The sequence below is a fragment of the Dendrobates tinctorius genome, unplaced genomic scaffold (assembly GCF_039654945.1).
Source record: "Dendrobates tinctorius isolate UK_male_01 unplaced genomic scaffold, ASM3965494v1 ptg000073l, whole genome shotgun sequence".
Classification (NCBI taxonomy): domain Eukaryota; kingdom Metazoa; phylum Chordata; class Amphibia; order Anura; family Dendrobatidae; genus Dendrobates; species Dendrobates tinctorius.
Genome location: NW_027361741.1, coordinates 35397216 through 35424204, shown reverse-complemented (window position 1 = coordinate 35424204; position 26989 = coordinate 35397216). Strand labels below are relative to the sequence as shown.

Genomic DNA, 26989 nt, shown 5'->3' with positions numbered 1-26989 from the left:
CCCCGCCAGGACAGGAACCTACTGAAATATAAGGGGCGGCACCTGTCCCCCGCTTCAGTTGGATTACAGAGCATTGAGAGGACTTCCCGGTTAGTTACATGTTTATCCAACACCACATCACACAAATACACCCGACTATTGTGCACACCCATACGGTGAAAAAAAGGGGGGGGGAATATACGGGTGCTGTCATGGGTTCCGGAAAAACCGGCTACCGGTAAGTAACCATGGTGGTTTTCCCTTCACCCATGACAGCACCACATGAGAGATTTTTGGAGACTTTGAAACACCTTAGGGAGGGACCACAGCTTGCAGCACCCTTCTACCAAAGGTCAAGTCAGCCGAGGAGGATAGATTTAATCTATAGTGCTTAAAAAAGGTTGAGGGTGAGGCCCAGGTAGCGGCCTTACAAATTTGCTCAATTGATACCTCTGCCTTTTCAGCCCAGGAGGTCGCCACGGCTCTGGTGGAATGAGCCTTGATGCCATCAGGAATCGGAACACCACTAGCTGAGTAGGCTACACTAATGGCCTCCCTAATCCATCTGGCAATAGTCCCTTTCGATACTCCATAACCCTTCCTGGCACCCTGGAAGGCTACAAATAGGGACTGGGACCTCCTCCACTGGCTGGTTACTGATATATACTCTAAGAGGGCTCTTTTCACATCTAGATTATGGAATTTCTCCTCTCCTGGGTTTTTCGGATTTTCACAGAAGGAGGGGAGGACGATTTCCTGGCTACGGTGAAAATCCGACACCACTTTCGGTAAATAAGCAGGGTCTGTTTTTAGGACAATTCTGTCCTGGTATACCTGGGTATACGGTGGACTAACTGATAGGGCCTGCAGGTCACTTACCCTACGTGCCGATGTAAGGGCCACTAGAATAATGGTTTTTAGGGTAAGATATTTCACTGATAGTTGTTGTACTGGTTCAAATGGTTCCTTTGTGAGAGCTTCTAACACAAGGTTTAAATCCCAGGGAGCCATTTTTTGCGATGGGACTGGTCTAGACCTGTGGCAGGATTTAATAAACCTAGCTATCCATCTGTTTGCCGCTATGTTACAATTATATAGAGCGCCTAGCGCTGAAACTTGTACTTTGAGTGTATTTACCGCTAGGCCTAGCTGTAGATCTGCCTGTAAGAACTCTAAGATAGTCTTGATCGGGGGTTCTTGGTCTAATGGTTTCCCCAGAAACTGCAGAAACTTATTCCATATTCTACCGTATATATTAGTTGTTACTGGCTTCCTACTTTTCATCAGTGTAGCCACCAACCCAGGGGAGAATCCTCTATTACTTAAAAGTGACCTTTCAAATTCCACGCCGTCAGATGGAACCCCTTGACTTGCGTGTGGAATACCGGACCCTGAGCTAGCAGGTCTGGAATCTCTGGCAGCACCCACGGATCTGAGAGGGACATTATCTGTAGTAGTGAGAACCATGGCCTTTTTGGCCAGAACGGGGCTATTAAGATCACTCTGGCCTGATCTTCCCTTATCTTTTTCACTACTACTGGGATTAGAGCTACCGGAGGAAAGGCATAACTTAGCTTGAAATCCCACGGAATTTGCAAAGCGTCCACTGCCCATGGCTCTTCCTTTGGGTTCAGTGAACAGAATCTTTTTACCTGCCTGTTGCTTCTGTTGGCAAAGAGGTCTATTATTGGCTCTCCCCAAAGATGTACTATCTTTTGGAACACTACCCGATTCAGGGTCCATTCCCCCTGTTTTAGTGTGTTGCGGCTTAGGAAATCGGCTTGTGTGTTTTCTACCCCTCTGATGTGTAGGGCTGATAGGGAGTGTAGGTGTCTCTGCCCTGTGAAAGATCTTGTTGGTTTCGAGCATTAGGGAGCGTGACCTTGTCCCTCCCTGGTGGTTGATGTAGGCTACTGTTGTGCTGTTGTCCGACATAATCCGGACATTGCGGCCTTCTAGAGTGGGCATGAATATCCTTAGGGCTCTGTTTACTGCCCGTAGCTCTTAGGTTGGAGGATGCGTTTTGCTCTAGGTGTCCCCAGGGTCCCTGGGCTACCCGTCCCCTTAGGTGCGCTCCCCACCCCGAGGAGCTTGCGTCTGTCATTATCACGTCGGACACTGGCTTCTGCCACGATGTCCCTGTTAGTAGGTTTGCTCTGTCTAGCCACCATCTGAGAGAGCCTTTTGTTTTTACGGAAAGTTCCAGCCTTCCTTCTAAACAGCCTTTTAGCGACTTCTGTGCTGATAGGACCTCTGCTTGTAGTTGACGGGTATGAAATTGTGCCCATCTGACCGCTGGGATACAGGCTGTCAGAGTGCCTAACAAGGACATTGCCCCTCTCAGGGTCGTGTGAGGTTGATCTATTGTTGCCAAGATCATATCCCTTACCTTTTCCACCTTGGCGTCTGGTAAGAGACAAATTTGTTGATTTGAGTCCAAGATGAAACCTAAGAACATTTGCCTTTGTAAGGGTTGTAGCCTTGACTTCTTGACATTCACCATCCAGCCGAGATTCCATAGGGTATCTATCACCCTTTCTACTTGCTCTGTGCAGTGACGTTCTGAGTTGCCCACAATTAGAAAATCGTCTAGGTAGGGTATTATAATTGTGTTGTGGATGCGGAGGAATGCTGTCATCTCTGCAACTACTTTTGTAAACACCCTCGGTGCTATGGATATGCCGAATGGAAGGGCTCTGAACTGAAAATGTTTGAGGTTGCCCCGAATGTAGAGCGCTACCCTTAAGTATTTTTGGTATTCTGAATGGATCGGGATGTGGTAGTAAGCATCCTTTAGATCGACTACCGCCATGAAACAGTTGTGGTGTAACAGCCTTATAGCTGAAGTCACTGACTCCATTTTGAAGGTTTGGTTCTGTATCCAACGGTTGAGGCCTCTCAGGTTTATAATCGTCCTGAACGAATGATCCGGTTTTTTTATTAGAAAGAGGGGCGAGTAGAAACCCCTTCTTTCCTGTCCTCTTGGGACCTCGATCAGGACATGTTTGTCCAGCAGGCTTAGGATCTCTGCCTCTAAGGCCAACTGTTCTTCTACCCCTCTCCTGACGGGGGTCACCACAAACGATGCTCTTGGCTGTTGAAAAAAGGGGAATTTTAAACCTTCCTTTATGATGTTTAAAATCCAAGTATTGGAAGATATATTTTCCCAGGCCTGACCAAACAGCATCAGTCTCCCCCCTACGGGGATGCCGGCGTCATTGAGGGGACTTTTTTGCGGATGAAGCGGCTCCCCCGAACATGAATCCAGACTCTTTCTTCCTCTTGTCTTCCCATCTTTTCCGATCTCCCGGAGGCCGGCCTCTATTGAATTTCCCCCTCCGAAAGGGCGGTCTTCTTTGATCTCCCTGAAACCTGGGGAAGCCCTTCTTATCACCCGCTTTTTCTAGGATTTCGTCCAGATTTTTTCCAAAGAGAAATTGTCCATCACATGGAAGGGAGCATAATTTGGCTTTTGATTGTAGATCTCCCGGACACCCTTTAAGCCATAATGCACACCTTGCAGCATTTGATAGTCCCGCTGCTCTCGCCGTCAACCTCATGGAATCGGCCGAGGTGTCGGCTAAAAAGGCGGCTGCTCCGTGTAGCAGATACAGGTCTCCTAAAATTTTCTCCCTAGACATCTTGGATGCAATTTTTTCTTCTAGCTGCTGTAGCCAGATCATTAAAGACCGGGCTGTACAGGTACCGGCTATCGCAGGTTTTAGTCCCCCCGCTGTTGCTTCCCAAGCATGCCTTAGGTAGGAGTCTGCTTTCTTATCTAGTGGATCTTAGTACTCCTGAGTCTTCTAGGGGCAGGGCCGACCTTTTGGATGACCTGGATACCGCCGCATCGATTTTTGGGACCTTGTCCCATATTTCCATATCCTTAGGGTCAAAAGGGATATCTCCTTTTTGCGGAGGAAGGAAGGCTACCTGATTTTTCAGGCTTCTTCCACTCCCTTTCGATGAGCGCCTGGACTTTTTCATTAACTGAAAAGGTGCGTTTCTTCCTTTCCTGTAACCCACCAAACATTACATCTTCTAGGGATTTGGTCGCTTTTTCCTCCTGAAGGCCCATAGTTGACCTAATGGCTTTAAGGAGACTATCAGTATCCTCAACCAGAAAACACGGTCTACCCCGTGTCACTATCCGAGGAGGAAGAGGACATGCGCTCAGCCTGATATTCGGACGAGGAGGAGTCTGATGAAGAACTTGGAGTTTCTTCTACTTTCTTTTTCTTTAATAATAATTTAAGTGAACCTTCCACCTCTGATTTTATGACAGATCTGAGGTGAGCTGCTAGGCTCGGCACTTCCTCCGCCACTGTTTGATGTATACAGCTAGCGCAAAGGTTTTTTTGCCAATCTTTCGCTAGGGGGTTCTGGCATATCGCACACTCCCTATTTCTTTTGCTCCCTGCTTTTTTGCCTTTCACCTAAGGAAGCAAATAACACACAAAAAGGACCCTATTAATAATGGTCTAACATTCACGAAGATCCACTCACCACCCACAAAATCGGGTACTGGGCTGGAAGGCTGCGCTGGAGCATGTGGTCTGTTCTCTCGATCTCGAGGAATCATTTGATCTGTGGCTCGGACGGCTGCTGCTCTTACCGCTCGAACGGCTACCGTGCTTCCGTGCCGAGGTCTGCGACGGGGGTAGAGACAGTGGGGACGGTGAGCGTTCCTGCTGTGACCCCATTGTAACAGCCCGGCCGTTCTGCTCCTTGCCTCCTTTTAAATAGGCCCCGGTGAGCGATCCCTTTGACCCTCCCCCCTGCGACCGCCGGCCACTTTTTTTTTCCTTCTTTTGTGGCCGGCGCCGCACTAGGCGCCATGTCCGTCGCGTCCGTGACGTCAGCCGGCGCATACCCAAGCTGCACCGCGCCGCTGACGTCAGGCGCCGGAAGTCGCGCCCGGCTTCCCCTGTCCCAGGGAGAAGGAGCGAGCGGGGGTGCGCGCGCAGGGGGAGGGAGGCACGGAGGAGCGCCCCGAATGGAGGCCGCCTTACCGCACCCGCACAAACCCGGGGCCTGCTGGAGGAACCCCGGGGACTGCGCTTCCAGGCGCCGACGGCCAGCGCTGCAGGTAAGCTGACCTGCTCTTCCCGCGCCGGGACGGCCCTGGGTCCATGTCTTCATCCATGGCAGGCACCGCCGTTGTCAGCCTGGGATCCCGCTCCAGGACAGGAACCCAACTGAAGCGGGGGAGAGGTGCCGCCCCTTATATTTCAGTAGGTTCCTGTCCTGGCGGGGCGGATCCCTCTCTCATGTGGTGCTGTCATGGGTGAAGGGAAAAAGGGGGTTGCAAATTACAATTTGTCTTAGTTTCGTTTTTTGCAGATGGTCCGCTGTTGGGACACTCGTACGTGGTGTGGGGAGCTTTACGTGCTGACGTCAGACCAGCCGGCAGGCGGCTTGGGTTAAGACAGGATGAGGCAACAGTCAGGTGATAGGGGTTAGTGGAAGGTTTTGGTCCAGGTTGGTTCCAGAATTCTAGTTTTATGCGGGTTTGGATAGACCCCCAGATATTTTATTGATTCACGCAGGGGGTAACAACTTAGGGGTCCGCACTTTCAGGGACTTGGTTCAGGACATTAAAGCTGACTGCTTAAAGGGAAGGTGCCATCAAAAAAAAATTTTCAGCAATTGAAAAAGATTTAATGTTTACATTTTTCTTAAAAATTATCATTTGTTTTTAATTTTGTAAAATATGAAAAATAATTTTAAAGAGTTTGGCATTTCCACTTGTTAACACTAGGGAGAGCAGCTACTGAAATTTGGGGTGACAGGACAATTGTGTACAAGATAATTGTGTACGGACTATTGTGTACAGACAATTGTGTACAGGCCAATTGTGTACAATGACAATTGTGTACAATGACAATTGTGTACAAGGCGATTGCCCTGTACACAATTGTCCTTGTACACAATTGTCCTTGGACACAATTGGCCTGTACACAATTGGCCTGTACACAATTGTCCGTACACAATTATTAAATTTGGCACAAAAACCTAGTGTACAACTAGCTCACATTACTGCCCTGCAGTAATTACGGGCGGAATCTGCTGACATGGGTGTGATGTCACTCCTCATTTCTGCTGATTGATGGCCTGTTCTGATCCAGACTTTGCAGGCAAAGACCCCATTCCCCTCCTCAGATCCTGTCCAGGCGGTGTGAAAGCGAGGCGACAGGCGCAGTCCGGGGTGACGCTGGGAAGCAGGATGGGGGGGGAATTGTAGCCATACAGCAACGATAAAAATGAGACCCCTCTCTTCAGCTGCCTCACCAGCCCACCCCTGCCTGCACCCAACTATTACCCCTGACCCGTGTGCAGGTGCTCAGCCAGAACCACCCTAGAATGGGTCCCCTTTTAGCAGATAATACTGCCATAGTGTTCTCACATAATACCCCCATATAGTTCACACATAATGCCAACATATAGATCATACACAATACCACCATGTAGATCACACATAAAAACAGCAGGGTGACAGCAGCACAGAGTATTTCAGGAGAGCAGTATCACATGGTATAGGATTAGATACACGGCTCAGCAGACAGTATCACACAGGATAGGAATAGATACATGGCTCAGCAGACAGTATCACACAGGAGATGATTAGATACACAGCTCAGCAGACTGCATCAAACAGGATAGGATTAGATACACGGATCAGCAGACAGTATCACACAGGGTAGGACTAGACACGGCTGAGCAGTCAGTATCACACAAGATAGAATTAGATGTCCAGCAGACAGTATCACACAGGAGAGGATTAGATACACGGATCAGCAGACTATCACAGAGGATAGGATTAGATATACGGCTCAACAGTCAGTATCACACAGGACAGTATTAGATACACGGCTCAGCAGTCATTATCACACAGGATAGGATTAGATGTCCAGCAGACAGTATCACACAGGAGAGGATTAGATACACGGATCAGCAGACTATCACAGAGGATAGGATTAGATATACGGCTCAGCAGTCATTATCACACAGGATAGGATTAGATGTCCAGCAGATTGCCAAGTGTTTTGAAAGAGCAGGGAGCAACTCCTATGTTTTACAAGTGCAGGGGCTGCAGCTGGTTGGGTGTTTTGGAAAGAGCAGCTCGGTCTCCAGGAGCTTGTCCTGTATCTTCTCCTGCAGCTGGTATGTGCAGAGTGAACATCCAAGCCCTGTTATGCTGCAATAGTACAGCATCCAGGTCTTGCAATAGAGTGTAAATGGAGCTAAAAGGAAAGCACTGGGCTCTAATAAAATGGCGCCTGGCCACACCTACAGCTGTGAATTGAGCTGCCCACAGAGGCGTGCCCATTTCATAGCTGATGCTGCTGCAATGATACAGATAGGGGTCGGCAGCCGATTTGTGTCTTATGCCCAGGGACTGCCATAAATGAGCATGGAAAGCGTCGTTCAGCAACCAGAAAGGTAAGATAGCAGCCCCCAGTGGCTGCATTAATATAGTAAAAAAAAAAAAAAAAAAAAATCTATAGACACCACTGAGTCAAGCTTAGGGGACAATTTTTATAACATTTTCTTTTTTACATTGAATTATGAAAAAACACGGCACCTTCCCTTTAAGGCTTCATGGCTGCCCACCCAGGGATGGTCATTGTTTGGTCCAACATTGTGGCCCGTTTAGCGTGGAGATATGGTCGCGTTTTTTGGCTAGGAATGGGGTAGTGGTAGAGCGGCATGGCGATCTGGAGGTACTGTCCAGGGAGCATTTACGCCGGGATGGGGTGTATGTAACACCTATCGGTATAGATATTTGGCCACTGGGTTTGAGCGGGTTTAGAGAAGGCCAATAAGGTGTGGAGGGACATACATGCATATGGTGTCATGCAGGTCTGTCGTGGTGGGAACGGGTCTGTGGAGAGTCACATGATGGTAGCAAAGGGGGGAGATGGGGGCCCATTTTGGTGGGGCGGTTACCTACCCCTCCCCTCTTTTGCAAGGGGTCCCTACTGGGCTGAGGTCTCAGCAGGACAATATAATTGATGTCACCATTCAGTTAGGGTCTTCGATCCGGTGTAGTGCAGTTGAGGGCTTAAGCATGAGGGTCCTCGTACTGGTGTGGTGCGGTTGAGGGAATAAGGTGCGGTTGAGGGAATAAGGTGCGGCTGATGGCGCAATAAAATCTGCTACATGGCTTTCACAGATCCTGTTCCTTATTATTTGTCAATATATTGTCATGTTGAATTATTGTAATTTATATACGTTTAATAAACAGGGCTGCTGTGGCCTATTTTATCCAAAAGGTTGGTTATGCGTCTGGTTATTGTAAGGTAGGGGTTACACAAGATGGAGACTGAAAGGAAGGGGCCGGAGTCAGACATTCCAAGGTCATGAAACCATACCCACCTAGAATGGTGGAACTAAAAACAAATTCCGCAATGCAAAGTCTTAGTCTGTTCTACCTACAGGCTTAGATTGGGACTGATCGTTATAATTCACTATCTACGATCGAGTAATTTCTAAGTAGTGTCACTAGCATGATCTATACCAATGTATATGGTTTTTCCAGCACAGATTTCTCTTTAAATTGTATTTGGGGTGGGTAACATTAATCTCCTTGTCCTTTGTATGGGTATGAGTGATCAGTGCAATTTAATTGCTCTGCATTAATGTGAAATTGAAAACCAAAACGCTACATACCACATAAAAGCTTAAGTTTACATTTCTATTCAGAGTATCAATTACACCTATAGTTACAGCCCTCTGTGCGGCCATTAAGCATTACCTTTTCAGGTCTTTTTTCACAATTGAGCTGTAGCATATTGGACATCGACTCCAGTCCTTTTCACTCAGCGATAGGTAATGCAATATGCAAGCCCAGCAGTAAATGTGGCCACAGCGAGTGATCTTTGCAGCAATAGGTGGATACAGACATATAGGACAAGATGGCACTTCATGACTGGAGACGCGCTGAAACAGACAAAACCAATGTTACACGCTGTGCAAATTCTTGCCTGTGTGTTGGGCTCTCCATTCAAGTGCTGCGACTGACACAGCCGCAGCACCGATCAGCTGATCAGTCGGCGCAATCCAGGAAGCTGGTTTTTTGTGACATATACTTTATAATGGTAAACTTAGGTTTTTTTTTATAAAAATATTACAAATTGGTCAAATTAGCAATGATTATCGCTTTAATCCAGATAGTCATAGTACACAAAAAACATTAGTAAATGACATTTCCCCCATGTCTGCTTTATATCAGCACCATTTGTAAAAAAAAATTTTAAAATGTTATGTAAAACAAGGTTTAAAAATGTAAGTAATTCCTCAAGGAAACAAAAAACAAAAAAAACAAGCAAACAAAACACAACACACCACAAACAAAAACAAGCTTATTTTAGGGTCAATTCAGTTTTGAAATGACTTTGGGGGTCACATTTGAATCCCCAAAAGTGATTCAAATTTAAAAAACACCCCTCAAAGTATTCAAAATTGCGGTTAGGTAGTTTATTAACCCTTCAAGTGCTTTTCAGGAAATAATGCAGTGACATGACAGTAATGTAAAACCATTTTTACAACCTAAATATTTCTAATGTCTGAACAGGCCGCTATAGCTGGAAGATTTTAAGACCATTATTTGGCCATGAAATATATCAAGACCACACGATCAAGCACACAGGGTGCCAATGAGGTTAAACATGGAGCCTACAAACTTAACCATCTAGAATCTGTAGTCACCAAGTACAGCAGTAATTAAGGGGTTAAACGGCCATGGATGGTGCCAACACTGAGGCAGCAAGTTGTCAGCTATAGCATACAGCTGATAGCTGCTGGATTGTCACCTGTATGGGGACGCTAGGTCAGTAAAAAGACGTATTGGCGATCATTAAGGGGTTAAACTAAGCAACCTCAAAATATTAGACGGCTGTTTTTAAACTCAGATGTGCTACCCAGAATTACCATTTTACAAGAAATCTGTCAGCAAGTTTTGCCACGTAATCTGAAGGCAGCATGAGGTTATAGCCGAGACACAGATTCCAGAGATGTGTCATTTATTAGGATGGGTGCTGTTTCCATATAGTGAGTGCTTCATCAACAGATCACTGTCTAGACTGTCCTCTGCGTGAGAGATGGTCAAGCCACAACCACAGCACCGATTAGCAACTCACTGTCAATATACAAAAAGTTGTGGTGTGGACGTGGGTCAACTTTCTGATCTCTGCTACATCTAAAAACACTGATTGTGATGTATCACAACTGCTGCACCCAGTAAAGTGATACATTGCTAGAATCAGGGCCTCTTCCTACACTATGCTCCTCTCAGATGAGGTTGCCAAAACATGCTGAGGTTCTCTTTAATGTCAGTTCGAATAATCACCCAAACAAAGATTTTGCCCTTCATTGGGCATTAACAATACAAGCCAAGTGCATGTGCCAGTTATTGCATTTTTCTAAATAGACCCTTTAAAAAGACAATGCTTCCTTATTTTACTGGAAACCTTCACTCATCCGTAGGAAGCTATGGATACATTAACTGGGTGTATTTCAGTATCAGCATCTACAGATGCCCCTCTAGCTGGTAACACCCAACTGTCAATTTACATTTCCAGGAGGAACAGAGGAAATACACAACACATCTTGACAGGTACAGAATTTCAGTTTTATGGGCAATACAATTTACTAAAATATACATGACATACAGGTTTAATTTAAAGATGCTAAAATACACCAGTGTACATAGTACTACTTACCACTTGCTCCACCAGATCCCAGCTAACAAGGGTGTCTGGCTCTTTGAAATGTACGCTGTAATCGCGATCGTCTGACACCACAAACTGGCAGCTATAACAAAAGCATGAATGCATGTAACTAGATTAGCACAGAAAGGAGGAAATTAACTGGCTGGCAACACAGATAAGATAACCCGAGACAACTTTTACCATTTACAGCTGTATTTTGCATCACGAGAATACAATACAATATGGACAGAGGGATTTTTGGCACTTATGTAATCTTTCTTGGAGCCTTCATTGGGGGACACAGGTAACCATGGGCGTATGCTGCTGTCACTAGGAGGCTGACACTATGCAAAAAAGGAGGAAAAAAAAAAAAAAAAAAAAAAAAAAAAAAAAAGCTCCTCAGCAGTATGCACCCACTGACAGGCACAAAGCAACTCAGTTTTAAAGCAGTAGGAGAAGCAACCAGAAACTCAACATATGTACCAACCCAAAACAAACGGCACGTCGGCCAACACGGTACAACATTAAGGGAGGGTGCTGTGTCCCCCAATGAAGGCTCCAAGAAAGATTTTACATTAAGAAACAAAAATCCCTCTCGCTTCACTGTGGGAAACAGGTAACTATGGGACGTCCAAAAGCAGCCCCAAGGGTGGGAAAAGATGGATTTTTGGTTCTTACCGTAAAATCTTTCTTGGAGCCTTCATTGGGGGACACAATACCATGGGTGTATGCTGCTGCTAGGAGGCTGACACTATGCAAAAACAAGAAAATTAGCTCCTCCCCGGCAGTATACACCCACCGACAGGCACCAAGCACCTCAGTTGGTGAAAAAGCAGTAGGAGAAGCAACGAGAAAAACTCGAACCATATGTACCAACCCAACAAGGGACTCTAAGACCCAACACGGTACAACTTAAACAGGGAGGGTGCTGTGTCCCCCAATGAAGGCTCCAAGAAAGATTTTACGGTAAGAACCAAAAATCCATCTTTCTTTATCGCCTTATTGGCGGACACAGAATACCATGGGACGTCCCAAAGCAGTCCCAAGGGTGGGAACAGCAATAAGGAACGAAGGTAACCGAAAGGCTTAGGTCGGCCGGTGAGCCACCGCCGCCTGCAGAACCTTCCTACCAACCACAGCATCAGACGAGGCCTGGGTATGAACCCTGTAGAACCTCGTGAAGGTGTGCAAAGATGACCAGGTTGCGGCCTTGCAAATTTTCATGGCCGAGGCCTGGTGACGAGCAGCCCACGAAGCCGCCACAGCCCGGGTGGAATGAGCTCTTACTCCCGGAGGGGGACGCTTTTCCTGAAGACGATACGCTTCCAGAATGGTAGAACGAATCCAGCGAGCGATCGTGGATTTGGAAGCCGGAAGGCCCTTCTGGCGACCTTCAGAGATGATCAGCAAGGAATCGGACAGACGAAAGGAAGAAGTCCTGGCGAGATAGAGCCCTGCGTGTCTAACTACATCCAGTTTGTGGAGAGACTTCTCAAGAGGATGAGATGGAGCCGGACAAAGAAGGAAGGACGATATCCTCATTGATATGGAAAGCGGAAACCACCTTTGGAAGAAAAGAAGGAACAGGCCTGAGGACGGCTTTGTCCTGATGGAGAATGAGGTAAGGGGAACGACATGACAAGGCCGCCAATTCAGAAACTCTTCTGATGGATGAAATGGCGATCAAAAAGGTGACCTTCCAAGAGAGAAGGGACAAAGGAATGTCCTGGAGAGGCTCGAACGGCGCCTTCTGGAGAGCGCCAAGGACGAGGTTGAGATCCCACGGGTCTATTGGCGAATGATGAGGAGGAGCCACGTGGGAAACCCCTTGTAGAAAGGTCTTGACCTGTGGTAGAGAAGCTAGCTCTCTTTGGAAGAGGATAGAGAGAGCGGCAACCTGGCCCTTGAGCGTACTGAGGGACAGACCCGCGTCTAGCCCAGCCTGAAGAAACCCCAGGATAGAAAAAGACATTGGAAAGACTGTTATCATCGCACCAACGGAAAAAAGCTTTCCAGTACCTATAGTAAATGCGGGAAGAGGCTGGTTTCCTGGCTCTGATCATAGTTTGAATAACCTGACTGGACAGACCTGATTCCTTCAGAATTGCGGTCTCAACGGCCATGCCGTCAAACTCAGAGACTGAGAATTCTCATGGTAAAGGGGGCCTTGCGAGAGAAGATCTGGACGGTCCGGAAGCCTCCAGGGAACGTCCGCGAGCATGTTGACCGTTCCGCGTACCAAGGCCGTCTCGGCCAATCTGGAGCGACTAGAATCACTGGTACGCCTTCCGATTTTGTCTTTTTGACCACCCAAGGGATCAATGCCAGAGGCGGGAACAGATACGGAAGTTGAAACTGGGACCACGGAGTCACCAGTGCGTCGCATGCGACGGCTAGAGGGTCCATGGACCTGGCTACGAACTGCGGCACCTTGTGGTTCATCCGAGATGCCATGAGATCGACATCCGGGGTGCCCCAACGGTCGCATATCTGAGAAAACCGCGGGGTGCAGGGACCATTTGCCGGACGCTAGGCCCTGGCGACTTAGAAAGTCGGCTGCCCAATTTTCCACCCCTGGAATATGGACGGCGGAGATTGTCGGAACGTAACATCTTGGCCACTTCTGACATTACTTGTTTGCTGCGCGTGCCCCCCTGATGGTTGATGTACGCCACGGCCGTGGCGTTGTCCGACTGAATACGGACCGGTTTGCCGGAGAGGAGGGGCTGCCAATGAAGAAGGGCCAGGAAAATAGCCCTGATCTCCAAAAGATTGATTGGGAGGAGAGACTCCTGTGGCTTCCAGCGGCCTTGGGCCGCTTTCTGATGGAACACAGCTCCCCATCCTAGAAGGCTCGCATCTGTGGTGATGATTTGCCACTGAGGCGGAAGGAAGGACCTCCCTTGGAGAACTGATGCTGGCCGTAGCCACCAAGAGAGAGACTGCCTCACTCTGAGAGAAAGCCGAATAGGACGGTCCAAGGACATTGTGGTCTTGTACCAGGCTGAAAGCAGAGACAGCTGGAGTGGGCGAAGATGAAACTGCGCAAAGGGCACTGCTTCCATGGCGGCCACCATCTTCCCCAGGACCTTCATGCAGAACCGAATGGGAATGGGAGCAGGCCTCTTGAGAGTTCTGATGCCTTTGGACAGAGTTGTAAATTTCTCCTTTGGAAGAAAAACACGGGCTAGCTCCGTGTCGAATTCCATACCCAGAAAGGTCAGACGCTGGGTGGGGATCAGAATGGACTTCTTTTTGACCAGCCAACCTAGGCGGCTGAGAGTGTCCAGGGTTATCTGAAGGCTCCGGAGACAGTCCTGGCGAGACGAACCCTTGATCAAAAGATCGTCCAGATAAGGGATGATGAGGATCCCTCTGGAGCGAAGGATGGCCATGACGGTCACCATCACCTTCGTGAAAACCCGGGGTGCTGAAGCCAGGCCGAAAGGAAGAGCTGTGAACTGAAAGTGGTCTCCCTGAAACGCAAATCGAAGATACTTCTGATGTTGCACACAGATTGGAATGTGCAGATAGGCATCCCGAATGTCCACCGAGCAGAGAAATTCCCCGGGCTCCATGGAAGCAATCACCGACCGGAGAGACTCCATCCTGAAATGAAGAATCTTCACGTGGCGATTGAGCAATTTGAGGTCCAGAATAGGACGAAGAGAGCCGTCTTTCTTCGGGACCACAAAGAGAATGGAGTAGAACCCGGAAAACCGTTCGTCTGAGGGAACGGGAACAATGACTCCGGCGGAAAGAAGGGAGGAAATGGCCTGCAGAAAACCCGGAATCTGGGCCCGCTGTCGCGGAGGACGAGACCGGTAAAACCGTCTGTTCGGGAGTGAAGCAAATTCGATTTTGTAACCGGATGCGACGAGTTCTCTGACCCAAGCGTCGTCGACAACGGACAGCCAAGCATCCGCGAAAAAGGAAAGTCTGCCTCCCACCCTGGAAGAAATTCCAGGTGGGGGTGACCCGTCACTTAGACGAAAATCTGCCGGAACTGGCTCCTGCAGATCTGGAATATTGACCTCTAGATCTCCAGCGAGGAGCGGGTTTGTAGGAAGGTTTCCTCTGATCCCGCTCCCTGGAGGCAGGCGGCCGATCCTGTTGAGTGGCTCTCTCCGTGGCAGAGAAGGGACGAAAGGGCCTGAACGGTCGAAACCCCCTTCTGTTGAAAGGACGTTTTGGTCGAGACTGGGGAAGCGAAGTACTTTTACCTCCAGTGGCATCAGAAATTATCTGATCCAGCTTTGCTCCAAAGAGCCTAGAGCCATGGAATGGCAAATTGGTAAGCGACTTTTTTGAAGTAGTGTCCGCATTCCATGACTTTAGCCAAAGGACTCGGCGTACAGCTACTATGTTGCTGTTAGCCCTTGCTACGCAGCCGGCCGCGTCCAAGGAGGCGGCCAAAAGGTATTTTCCCGCCTGGTTAATCTGATCTGCAAGATCTTCCAACTCGTCTTGAGGAGCTGACGCTAAGATGCCTCTGCGAAGAATTTTTGCCCAAGCGGAAATGACCTTCGCCACCCAGGCGGATGCGAAAATAGGGCAGAGAGAGGCGCCAGATGCCTCAAAGATTGACTTAGCCAGAGATTCAATCTGCCTGTCAGTAGGATCTTTGAGCGATGCCCCGTCTGGCAGAGAGAGCACCGTTTTTGAGGCTATCCGGGAAACTGGAGGATCTACCTTGGGAGCCTTGGACCACTTTGAGAGCAGTTCTGCGTCAAAGGGGTACAGAACGTCCAAGTACTTGCGGCCTGAGAAACGTTGCTCAGGGCGCTCCCAGTGTTTGGATAAGGTAGTGTCGAAATCGTTGTGATTGGGAAAGGTTCGAGACAGAGGTCTGGCTCGTCTAAGGAGAACAGAGCTTTCCTGAGTTTGAGCCTCATCCTGTTTAATTTTTAGTGTTTGGAAGATAGCTGCAATAAGACTATCGACCATGTCCCGCGTCTTAGAAACGCTGTTCCCCTCTGAGCTAGCTTCCGAATGAGAATCCTCGCCTGACTGAAGGTTGTCATCCGAGGAAGGAGAAGGAGGCCTGGGAGCGGAAGGGCCCTGCGAGCTCGAAGACGAAGTGGACAGAGCCCGCTTCCTAGAAGTCCTTCCCTGTCTGTCTCTCTGAAGGTCGGGGTCAGGTGCGGACGACTCACCCCGAGAGGTGGTCGGGGCCGAGGTGGCTGAGGATAGCTGAGGTAAACGTTCTAAGACCTGGACCAGCGACTGATACAATGTCACAGTCCGTTTCTGACTTGACAAAAGTAACGGCCCACTCCGGGGGGAGAGAGGAGGGAAGAGCGCCCTCCTCCCGGGACTCTGTGCGTTCCTGAGATGCTGACATATTTGAAGGACTGCAGGGGGGCAGAATGGGGACAACTGACCCGATGCCCACTTCTTTTTACAGCGCGCACAGGCGTAATAGGTAGCGGTGGGCCTGAAGCAGAGATCCCCTGAAGGGTTGGGCATAAGTGAACTGCGCTGATTGGCTGCAGATATTCGGGAATAACTGCCGAGGAGAGCTAATCCTTGCCTCAGAGCCGAGCCTACCGAGATTCTGTGCGAGCAGCAGAAGAAACGCTGAAGTGTCCCCCAAACCGCGCAGGAAGGAGTGATTCAGGCATCAGGAAACGCTGTGCTGGGAGATGGGCGGAGCTTAGCGGCCGCGCCGTGATTGGTTAATAGCGACTGGGGAGGGCATGGCAGAAGAGGGGGCTGGCATCCAAAAGAGAAAGAAGCCCTGTGATGGGCTAGAAAAGGCGCGCTGAAAAGAGCGTGCTCAGGAAGGGAGGAGGGAGAGCAGAGGAATTCCCCGCGCTGAGGGGAAAGTGAAAGTGCCTCCCACCCTGACAGCGCCGCAGCCCCATGCCCGACATACCGCGCTAAGGATGATCTGACCAGGTCCTGACGCTGCGGTGAGTGAGGGGATCCCCGTAGACTCCCTGGCTAGAGCAGGGAAAGTGAAGGAAGGCAAGCGGCTGAGCGCGCGACAGGCAGAAAAGGGCGGGAGATTCAAACTTGTGGAACTGCAAAAACAGGTCCCTTCTTCTCCCATGTCACTGGAGCTTATGCGGGGCCGGAGGGAACGTACAGGCACTTACCCAACGTCCCAGAAGAGGATGACCACAGGGGCCCACGGAGAAACGGCAGGCCGCTGGGAGGGGAAGGAGTCCTCTGTACCCGCATCCTGCAGAAGACTGCTTGAAACACCTGCGATCGCCGTCTTCCTCTCAGCCCTGTCCCGAGAAAGGGGTGAGGAGGGGGATTCGGCAAGGACCAGCCACCTGTCCGTAACCCTTGTCACCAGAAGGTGTTAGGGAAAAGTCCTGCCTGCGGTACTGAGAGTTGCGATGTGGGTGACACCACACTGCTCGCTCAGCCGCATGATATGGGAAATCAGAGTAACAACTATACCCTGTTTCCCGGTGGAAAAGACCTAAAAGAGAAAAGAGGGAAAAATTAAAAAGTTCAAACTAAACCTGAAAGGAAAATTGGATTAAAACTGCGGATCTGGGGAGATCCCGGTCCGCCTCCTACAGACACTAAGCACAAACTGAGGTGCTTGGTGCCTGTCGGTGGGTGTATACTGCCGGGGAGGAGCTAATTTTCTTGTTTTTGCATAGTGTCAGCCTCCTAGCAGCAGCAGCATACACCCATGGTATTCTGTGTCCCCCAATAAGGCGATAAAGAAAGGAAAGTTATGTAGAGAGAAAAGAACTTAGGTCAGCCGGTGGGAAAACGCTGCCTGCAGTATCTGTCTACGCAGGCCTGCATCAGCAGAGGTCTAGGAAAAAACACCATGTGCACAACTGTGGTGGTGCCGAGGTAGGTTTCCAAACCATATATAGTATAATGAAAACCTGGCACTCAACTTAAATGGAACAGTTTATTTGTAGTACCAAACAAAACGTTTCGGTCAGTGCAGACCTTCATCAGTTACTATAAGGTGAAGAACAAAGTATATACAAAAACACATTAATAAATAGATTCTGGTCACAATATAAATGGAACATCCAACTCAGTTAGGGATCAAAAATATATTCAGTGGTCAGATTAGGCCTGTTTCACACTTCAGTTTTTCCTGTCAGTCCAGAACCGCCAAAATAGTGGAGAATAGATCGGCGGAGGAGGAGGAGACGGGAGGAGGAGACAATCAATGGTGGATTTAGAAGCTGGGAGCCCTTTTTGACGACCTTCAGAGACAAACAGGGAATCGGACTGATGAAAAGAAGCAGTCCTCGAAAGGTAGACTCGAAAGCCCTGACCAAGTCCAACTTGTGGAGGGACCTTTCCAAGGGATGAACTGGGGAAGGACAATGTCCTCACTGATGTGGAAGGCAGAAACTACCTTGGGCAGAAAAGGAGGAACAGGTCAGAGGACCACTTTATCCTGGTGCAGGATCAGGAAAGGAGAACGGCAGGACAATGCTGCCAGCTTGGAGACCCTCCTTATAGACAAGATGGCGACCAAGGCGGCCACTTTCCATGAAAGGAGAGAGAAGGCGATATCCTGAATTGGCTCAAAAGGTGCCCGCTGATGGGCACCAAGGACAAGATTGAGATCCCATGGATTAACCGGAGGATGGTAAGGAGGCGCCAGGTGAGTGATGCCCTGAAGAAAAACTTCACCTGGGAAAGGGAAGTCAGTTTCCTCTCGAAGAGGACAGACAGAGCGGACACTTGACCCTTTAGGGTACTGAGCGAAAGACTCGAGTCGAGGCCCGTTTGGAGAAAACCAAGAATGGAGGGAAGGGAAAAAAAGACATAGGAAACAAACTTTTCTTCACACTACCGGAAGAAGGCCTTCCAACATCTGTGGTAGATGCATGATGATGCAGAATTTCTCGCCTGAATCATGTTCTGTATAACTTTCTGAGAAAGCCCTGCATCCCTCAGGACCGCGGCCTCAACGGCCATGCTGTTAGACTGAGAATTTTGGTGGAAGAGCGGGCCTTGCGAGAGAAGATCTTGACGTCTGGAAGCCTCCAGTGGACGTCCATGAGCATGTTCACTAGCTCTGCATACCAGACCCTTTTGGCCAATCTGGAGCTATTAACAGAATGGGGACCCCTTCTGTCTATCTTTTTCACGGCTCTTGGAATCAAGTGGAGGGGCGGAAAAAGAGAGCAGCTGAAACTGGGACCATGGGATCAGTAGGGCGTCATAACAGATGGCCATCGGGTACCGGGACCTGGCTACGTACCGGAGGAACCTTGAAGTTCGTTCGAGAAGCCATTAGGTAGACATCGGGAATGTCCCACCTCTGTCAAATTTGGTTGAAGCTGGTGGGGTTAAGAGACCACTTGCCTGACGCGAGTCCTTGACGACTCAGAAAATCAGCTTCCCAGTTGTCCACCCCTGGAATGTGAACGGCTGATACGCCATGTCCCCGCCATTCCACCCAGCGCAGAATCTTTGCCACCTTTACCATAGCCTGCTTGCTCCAAGTCCAGTCTTGGTTTATATAAGCCACGGGAGTGGCATTGCCCGACTGAATGCAGAATGGCTTGCCTGCGAGGGACTGCCAGAGGAGGACAGCAAGAAGGACTGCCCTGATCTCCAAGAGATTGATTGGGAGGAGAGCTTCCTGAACATTCCAGTGACCCTGCACTGTGTGATGGAGGAAGGCTGCCCCCCAACCCAGGAGACTGGCATCGGTGGTGATGACCTGCCATTGCAGATGGAGAAATGACCTCCCATGCAGGACTGATGGCGTCCACCAAGTGAGGGACTGCCTCACATTGCGAGGTTGAAGTACTGGACGATCCAGGGAAACGGTTCTCTTGTCCCAGGTAGACAGGAGGGCCAGCTGTAGGCAGCAGGTGTGGAAACTGGGCATAAGGCACAGCTTCCATGGAAGCGATCATCTTCCCCAGGACTCATGCAGAACCGAAGAGGAAGAGGGACTGGGAGCTTAAGGGGTTTGTTTCCCTGGTGGAGAGATGAGAACTTGTCCTATGGAAGGAAGACTCGAGCTTGGATCGTGCCAAAGTCCATGCCCAGGAACACCAGACGCAGAGTTGGGATCATGGAAGACATTTTGTTGATTGTCCAGCCGAGATGCCCAGTGATCTGGAGGCGCTGATCGCAGTCTCTGCGAGATGGGCCCCTGATCAGGAGATCGTCGAGATAAGAGATTATGAGAATCCCCTTAGAGTGAAGGATGGCCATGACTGCTGCCATGACCTTCATGAAAACCCTGGGGGCAGATGCCAGGCTGAACAGGAGTGCTGTGAACTGGTAATGGTGTTCCTGGATCGCAAACCAAAAGGAACCACTGATGCTGCACACAAACAGGAACGCGAAGGTAAGCATCCTGAACGTCTACAGAGCAAAGAAACTCCCCCAGCTCCATGGAGGCGATCACCGAGCGTAAGGACTCCACTCTGAAGGTGGCGATTCAACTGCTTGAGGTCCGAGATCGGGGAGGAGCGAACAGTTCTTTTTCAGGACTACGAACAGATTGGCGTAGAACCCTGAAAACCGTTCGTGCCAAGGAACGGGTACGATTACTCCTGTGTTTAGAAGGGAAGAGACGGCCTGGAGAAGCCCTGGGACTTGAGAAGGCTGTCTTGGTGAGTGAGACAGAAAAGAAACGTCTTCCTGGGGGTGAAAAGTTCATTTTGTAGCCGGATGTCACGATCTTTGACCCAGGCATTGACCGACAACCATGCCTCCTTGAAAAGCCTGCTTCCCACCCTAGAAAGATTTCCAGGTGGGGGTGACCCGTCATTTAGAGGAGAATCTGTGACTGCAGGACCCAGAGGGCTTTGAGAGGTGGCCCGTAGGCCTCCAGTGAGGGGTAGGTTTGAGGGATGTTTCCTTCTTTCCCCTTGTGTGGAAGAACAGTCCTGCTGCAAGGAGCCACCTGAGGAAGAGAAAGGTCAAAAGGAGCGAAAAGGCAGGGGTCCTTTTCTATTGAAGAGACGTCTTGGCCTGGACTGGGGCAGAGAGGTGCTTTTCCCTCTGGTGGCGTCCGAAATGATCTGGTCCAGCTTGGCCTCAAAGAGCCTAGAGCCCTGGAAGTGCAGGCTAATGAGATTTTTTTTTTTTTTTTTTTTTTTTTTTTTTTTTTAGAGGCTGGGTCTGCGTTCCACAACTTTAACCAAAGGACGTGGCGAATAGCAATAATGTTGCTGTTTGCTCTTGCAGAACAGGTGGCCGCATCCAAGGAGGCATTGAAAAGCTATTTACCAGCGTGAGCAATCTGGTCTGCTAAATCTGCTAGCTCATCAGTAGGAGCCGCTGCTACGATGCCCCGGCGAAGTATTTTGGCCCAGGCAGATATGGCTTTCAGCACCCAAGTGGAGGCGAAACTAGGGCAGAGAGAAGCGCCAGCTGCCTCAAAGGCCGATTTGGTCAAAGACTCAATCTGTCTGTCCGTAGCATCCTTGAGAAATGCTGCATCAGGATTGGACAGGACTGTTTTTTGAGGATAAGCGTGAGACAGGCGGATCCACCTTAAGGGATTCAGCCCATTTGCTGACAAGGTCTGGACTAAATGGGTATAGAATGTCCAGTGGCTTTCTTCCCGGAAAACGTTTACCGGGATGTTCCCAGTGTCTAGAGGTAGTAGCCTCAAACTTCTTGTGATTGGGAAAGGTTCTGGAGGGACATTTAACCCATTTAAATGAAACAGTTGTCCTGAACAGCAGCTTCTTCCTCTTTTAGTTCGAGGGTTTGAATAATAGCTGCGATAAGGCCATCTACCATGTCCTGCATACTGGAAGCTTGGTCTGCATCAGAGTCAGACTCGGACTGAGAAGCCACATCCAACCCAACGGTTGCCTACGGGGAAGGGGAAAGGATAGAGAAGCATCCTGGATGCTGCAGAGGGGCCTGTTGAACTAGATGAGGAGTTAGACAGAATCCACTTCCAAGATCTTCCCCTGTGAAGGTCATGGTCAGGTGTGTGCGAAACACCATGGGAGGCGTTCAGAGCACTGGTGGCGACAGATAGATGTGGCAGACATTCCAGGACCTGTACCAGGGACTGGGATATTTTAGTCAGGTCAGAGAGACTGAGACATAGCAACAGCCCACTCCGGAGGTAGGGGTGTGCCCTCATCCCAGGCGTTAAGGCCCCGTTACACATAACGATGTCCCAGCGATCCCACCAACGATCTGACATGATGGGATCGCTGGGACATCGTTAGCTCACCAGCGATCAGCCTATCACAAGACAGCCCCTCCAGCGATCAGGACCAGCGACGCTGGTTTCTAGTGTAAACATCGGGTATCCAGGAGTCGCGGCTCTCAGATACCTGCTGTTTACCTTGTAAACCGGCGTACACGCTGGTTTCCAAGGTAAACATCAGGTATCTAAGCCGCGCGACTCCTGGATACCCGCTGTGTACCTTGGAAACCAGCGTGTACGCCGGTTTCCAAGGTAAACAGCGGGTATCCAGGAGCCACAGCTCCTGGATACCCGATGTTTACATTAGAAACCACCGTCGCTGATCTCTCGTCGCCACACGCAGCGATGCGTGCAGGCCAGCGGGAGGAGACCAGAGATTGAAAAATGGCCCAGGCCGATCAGCAATAACCGCCGAGGGGGGGGGGGGGGGGCGATCGCTGATCCCTGTCACACACACCGATCTCACTGTGGCGTCACAAAAGCAACAATCTCGCTAGCGAGATCGCTGTGTGTGACGGGGCCTTTAGAGTGCTCCTGAGGGGCATACATGGTGGAGGGACTGCAAGACAGACAGAAGGGAGACGGCTGACCTGAAGGCTACTTTCTCTTACAGCGGGCACAAGCGTAATGAATCACTGTAGGTTTATGACCAGAAGCCCTTGCAGGGTTGGGCATAGGTGGAGCCTGTGTGAAACTGCAGCAGGATGCTATGAAGGCAATACTGCTGAGGGGTGCTCTATACTAATAAGTCTGCCAGGGAGTTGGGAGAGGGCAGAGCCTACCAGATACCAGCGATAATGCAGCTGCAGAGTGCAGGTTAGCTGTGTCCCCCGGATAGTAGAGAGGAGTACACAGGTTCACTGAGGGCGCTGCGGGAGCTCGGTTTTCAAGGTGGATCCTGTCCCCCGTGGCCACGCGATGAGCTGATGCGAGCGGCTAATGTGCCCCTGTGATTGGATAGTAGGCCAGGGCACGCAGAGTGGTGGTCGTGCCCGGCCGATGAAAATGAAAGCTGTGGACTGATAGACGTGCGTGTGCGCGTGTGTGGAAATGAAAAGAGAAGTCGGTGAGCTGATAGGATGGCACGCCGGAGGGGGCTAGTGCATATGTAACAGGACTAAATGTGCCAAGCGGGGGGCGTGTCCGGCAGATGAGAGGTGCAGGCTGATGAGACACGCCAGGGGGGTGTGCCTCAGAGAATGGCCGGAGTGCAAGGGGGAAGCCTGCAAAGTGTCAGCGGGGACTGTGTGCTCAGAGAAAAAGGGCGCAAATTTTAATAGAGTCCTATGAGGAAGGTGGATGGGCTGCAAGGGCCTATATGCTGGTAATGGAGGGAGCTATGCGCTGCTGCAGGGGGACATAGATATCTGCTATGCTTGTCCGGCTCCTCTTCAGAGATGAGGATTGCATCAGGAGCCTTCGGGAGAGAGAGGGTCCTGGGAATGAAGATCCTTCTTCACGCACCGTCGCCGGATGGTGGAGAAGACGGCATCAACCCCTTAAAAGAAGGGGGGAGGTCACCACAGGTGACCACCGTCTTCCTCTCAGCCCTTTCCAAGGAGAGGGGTGAGGGGAAGAGGCAAGGACTGGCCACCGAAAGTCACCCTGAAACTCCCATAGGGGTGACAAGGGACAAAGTCCTGCCTGCAGGTCTGAGAGTGGGCGATGTGGGTGACACCACACTGCTCTCTCGGTTGCATAAATGTGGGAAAACAGGGTGAGAAGTTGCACCCTGTTACCCTAAGTGATGAATCGGAAAAACAAAGGGGAAAAGATTAAAAAACACCTACAAAGACCTGTAAAAGAAAATGCAGATCTGGTGGTTAGATCCTGGTCCGCCTCCTACAGACACTAAGCAAAAACTGAGTTGCCTTGTGCCTGTCGGTGGGTGTATACTGCTGGGGAGGAGCTATATTTTTTTTGCATAGTGTCAGCCTCCTTGCGACAGCAGCATACACCCATGGTTACCTGTGTCCCCCAATGAAGAGAGAAAGAAATTGTGTTAAATTTAAGGCTGAGTTCACACGTGGCGTTTTTTTCGCGTTTCCGCGGCAGTTTTAACCTCGCGATTTTGCCGCGAAAACGCGAAAAATAAGCATCCCATGCATTCCTATGGGATTCCGCAATGCTGTGCTAATGCTGCGGTGTTTACTGCAGCGGAATCGCTTTGCGGTAAAAAACGCAGCATGCTCATTATTTTGCGGAATCGCGGCGATCCCGCACCCATAGGAATGCATTGTTCCGCTTCTTCCTGCATGTGGCTGTGCACACCATGCGGAAAGTAAGCAGAACAATTGCGGATGGTACCCACTGTCCGGAGGAGAGGAGACTGTCCTCCGGGCTTTGGGTACCATATCCCTGTAAAAAATAGAATTTAAAATAAAAAATATTGTTATTCTCACCCTCCGACGTCCCACGCAGCCTTCCCGCCTCTCTCCACGCTCCTGTTCCCAGTAGTCCTTTGCGAAAATGCCCGCGATGGCGTCCAATCTCGCGGGATCGCAAAGTCTCGCGGTAATTCGCGCAACGTTATTGCGAATTACCGCGAGACGTCGCGATCCCGCGAGAACTGACGTCATCGCGGGCATTTTCGCAAAGGACTACTGGGAACGCCTGCGCGGGACGCTGGAAGGTGAGAATAACAATATTTTTTATTTTTTTTTACATTCTTTTACTACTGATGCCGCATAAGCAGCCTCAGTAGTAAAAAGTTGGTCACACTCGTCAAACACTATGTTTGACGAGTGTGACCAACCTGTCAATCAGTTCTCCAAGCGATGCTACAGATCGCTTGGAGAACGCTAGCATTTTGCAAGCTAATTACGCTTGCAAATCGCTAGTTTTTCAGCAGGAAAATCGCGGGAATTTAAAATGCGATTTTCCAGCGGACTGGAATTCCGGAATTCTCGCGGGAGTTCCGGTACGTGTGCACTTAGCCTAAGAAAAAAATCCATGCCCAGGCATTGCAGAGCATTTACAGGGGGTATCAGGTGAAAAAAAGTTATACACTATGAATATTATAAATGATAAATCATATCATTGGGGGTCCGCCATTGATTGGCAGAACTGAACACTTATTCCTGTTAAAATGAAGTGGCAGTGCACATTCTTGATCACTGCTCCATTTTTATCTTATGGGACTTGCAAGCACTGTGGTTGGCTTTTACCAGCAGCCCCATAGAGAATAAATAGAAGACTCATAAGAACTACCGAGAGTTTTAAATATCCTATTAGTATGGATGTACCACAAAAGCACATTCAATTATAAATTCTACAAAGACAAAAATATGTAAAACATGTCTATTGATACAAAATAATACATGTACAAAAATTAAATCCATACTGAATGCACAGTTCATGTGGAACAGAGCAGGCCGGGCAGCAATTTAATCATATAAGCAAAGGAGGGCATATAATGTGAGACTATGGGGAAATCACCCAAGTATACATAAATTCATTCCCTTACTAAAGTGCATATTGTATAAGTGTATACAGAGAGATTTAACCATAACTCACAAGGGTAGAGAATGATAATACAATAACTAGCCAAGTGTATAATTGAAGTTCATGATGTTATGCCAAGATATTAAAAATCATAACCACAGCTGGTACATTACCACCAATGTATAATAAGCACTAAACATTAAGACCCCTTACCCATATTGATGCCCAAACCAGCGCACAGTAGTCCAGACACACGTTTTGCTGTTGCTTCCTAGGGGAGCAGTGCATTTATGTCTAAAGCACGACCTTACATATCCCACCATAATCCCCCGCGACCAGTAAACACAGTGAAGAGGGAACGAGTTATATTATACTCACGGGGGGGGGGCCCCGTCTGGGTCCGATGGGTGTCACAGTCCGGCACCTCCCATCTTCTAGCGATGACGTCCTCTTTCCCATCACGGCTCCGGCGTACTGCTCTGCCCTGTTGAGGTCAGAGCAGGGTACTGCAGTGCGCAGGTGCCGGGAGAGGTCAGAGAGGTCCGGCGCCTGAGCACTGCAGTACTCTGGTCTGCTCTCAACAGGGCAGAGAATTACGCCTGCGCAGGAGCACGGCATGAAGGAAGGGGACATCATCGCTAGAAGACAGGAGGCGCCGGACCGCAACACCCATCGGACCGCCCCCCAGGTAAGTATAATATAACTCGTTTTTCTTATCTTTCAGGTTACATTGGGGGCTTATCTACATTACATCTGCATTACAGAATGCTGTAGATAAGCCCATGATGGCGGTGACCGCAGCTGATAGGGCGCAAAAAAAAAAAAAGTGACAGATTCCCTTTAATCAACATGAGAAACCCTTTAATTGCTGGCAGAACTTACTTGGCTTGTAAAAACAACTCCTTGTTAAATGGCTTGTGGCCCCATTTGTTTCTTCTGCCCCAATTTCCAGGTCCATCTCTATGGGCACCAGGATGGCCGCGTGGTTCATACGTAAAGTTTAACAAGTGGTTCAAGCTGATTTTCTTAGGTCCTGAATACTGTGCTGGGCTAAACTCTGCCCGTTGAGTTTCTGCTACCTGCCAACAATAGTGTCAGTTTTCAGATTGAAATATATCATATGCTGTATGCAGAGAAACTGAACCTGGAGCTATGGAGGCCAAGGTGACTAAAGGGGTTATTTGGAGTTTTAAAATTGATGGCCTGTCCTTAAAGGGGTCCTGTCACATCAAAAAAGTGGACAGTTTTTGCTTTTATTTCATACCCGTTGCTCTCCAGAATATCCCTCCAGCCCCAACACATAGTTGTGACTGCTAAATTATGAAGGGCACGTTTTTGCCAGACTCTGATCAGAGGCGATGCTAACCCTTGTACCCCAACTGATATTATACCGACGAGAGAACAATTTTAAAGACCCGATAACCCCCATTTGGCCTCTATGCATAAACCCTCATCCTGCTTCTTACCTCTTCTCTTCTTCCATATGTGTATTGTTTTGAGGTTCCTCTTTGAGGGGGAACCTTGTTAAAAGTCTTGCTTTTCTGTGTACCGGGGCGGCGGGTCTGACTGGCAAAGCTCTCATTTTTGGGGTAAGAATTTTCACGCTTGCGGCTGCCATAGCGTGGCTTTGAGCTACTGCCATTTTTTCCATCTGAAAATTTAGAAACAATGACATTTTAGAAACATTGAAAACACACAAGCTACAAATAAAAATGTG

The 26989-nt window shown here is 49.2% G+C and overlaps 1 protein-coding gene across 4 annotated transcripts in view; it reads right to left on the bottom strand.

Annotated features, from left to right (window-relative positions):
* Positions 1–26989, bottom strand: part of RNF10 (ring finger protein 10) — a 78416-nt gene that overhangs the window by 49304 nt on the left and 2123 nt on the right. For all 4 annotated transcript variants that reach the window (XM_073582752.1, XM_073582756.1, XM_073582755.1 and 1 more), the window contains exons 2-5: positions 26739–26923; positions 26155–26351; positions 10704–10794; positions 8738–8922 (exon numbers count right to left, since the gene is read on the bottom strand). In XM_073582752.1, the coding sequence (XP_073438853.1) occupies positions 8738–8922; positions 10704–10794; positions 26155–26351; positions 26739–26923 (658 nt within the window). The remainder of the gene's footprint in view (positions 1–8737; positions 8923–10703; positions 10795–26154; positions 26352–26738; positions 26924–26989) is intronic.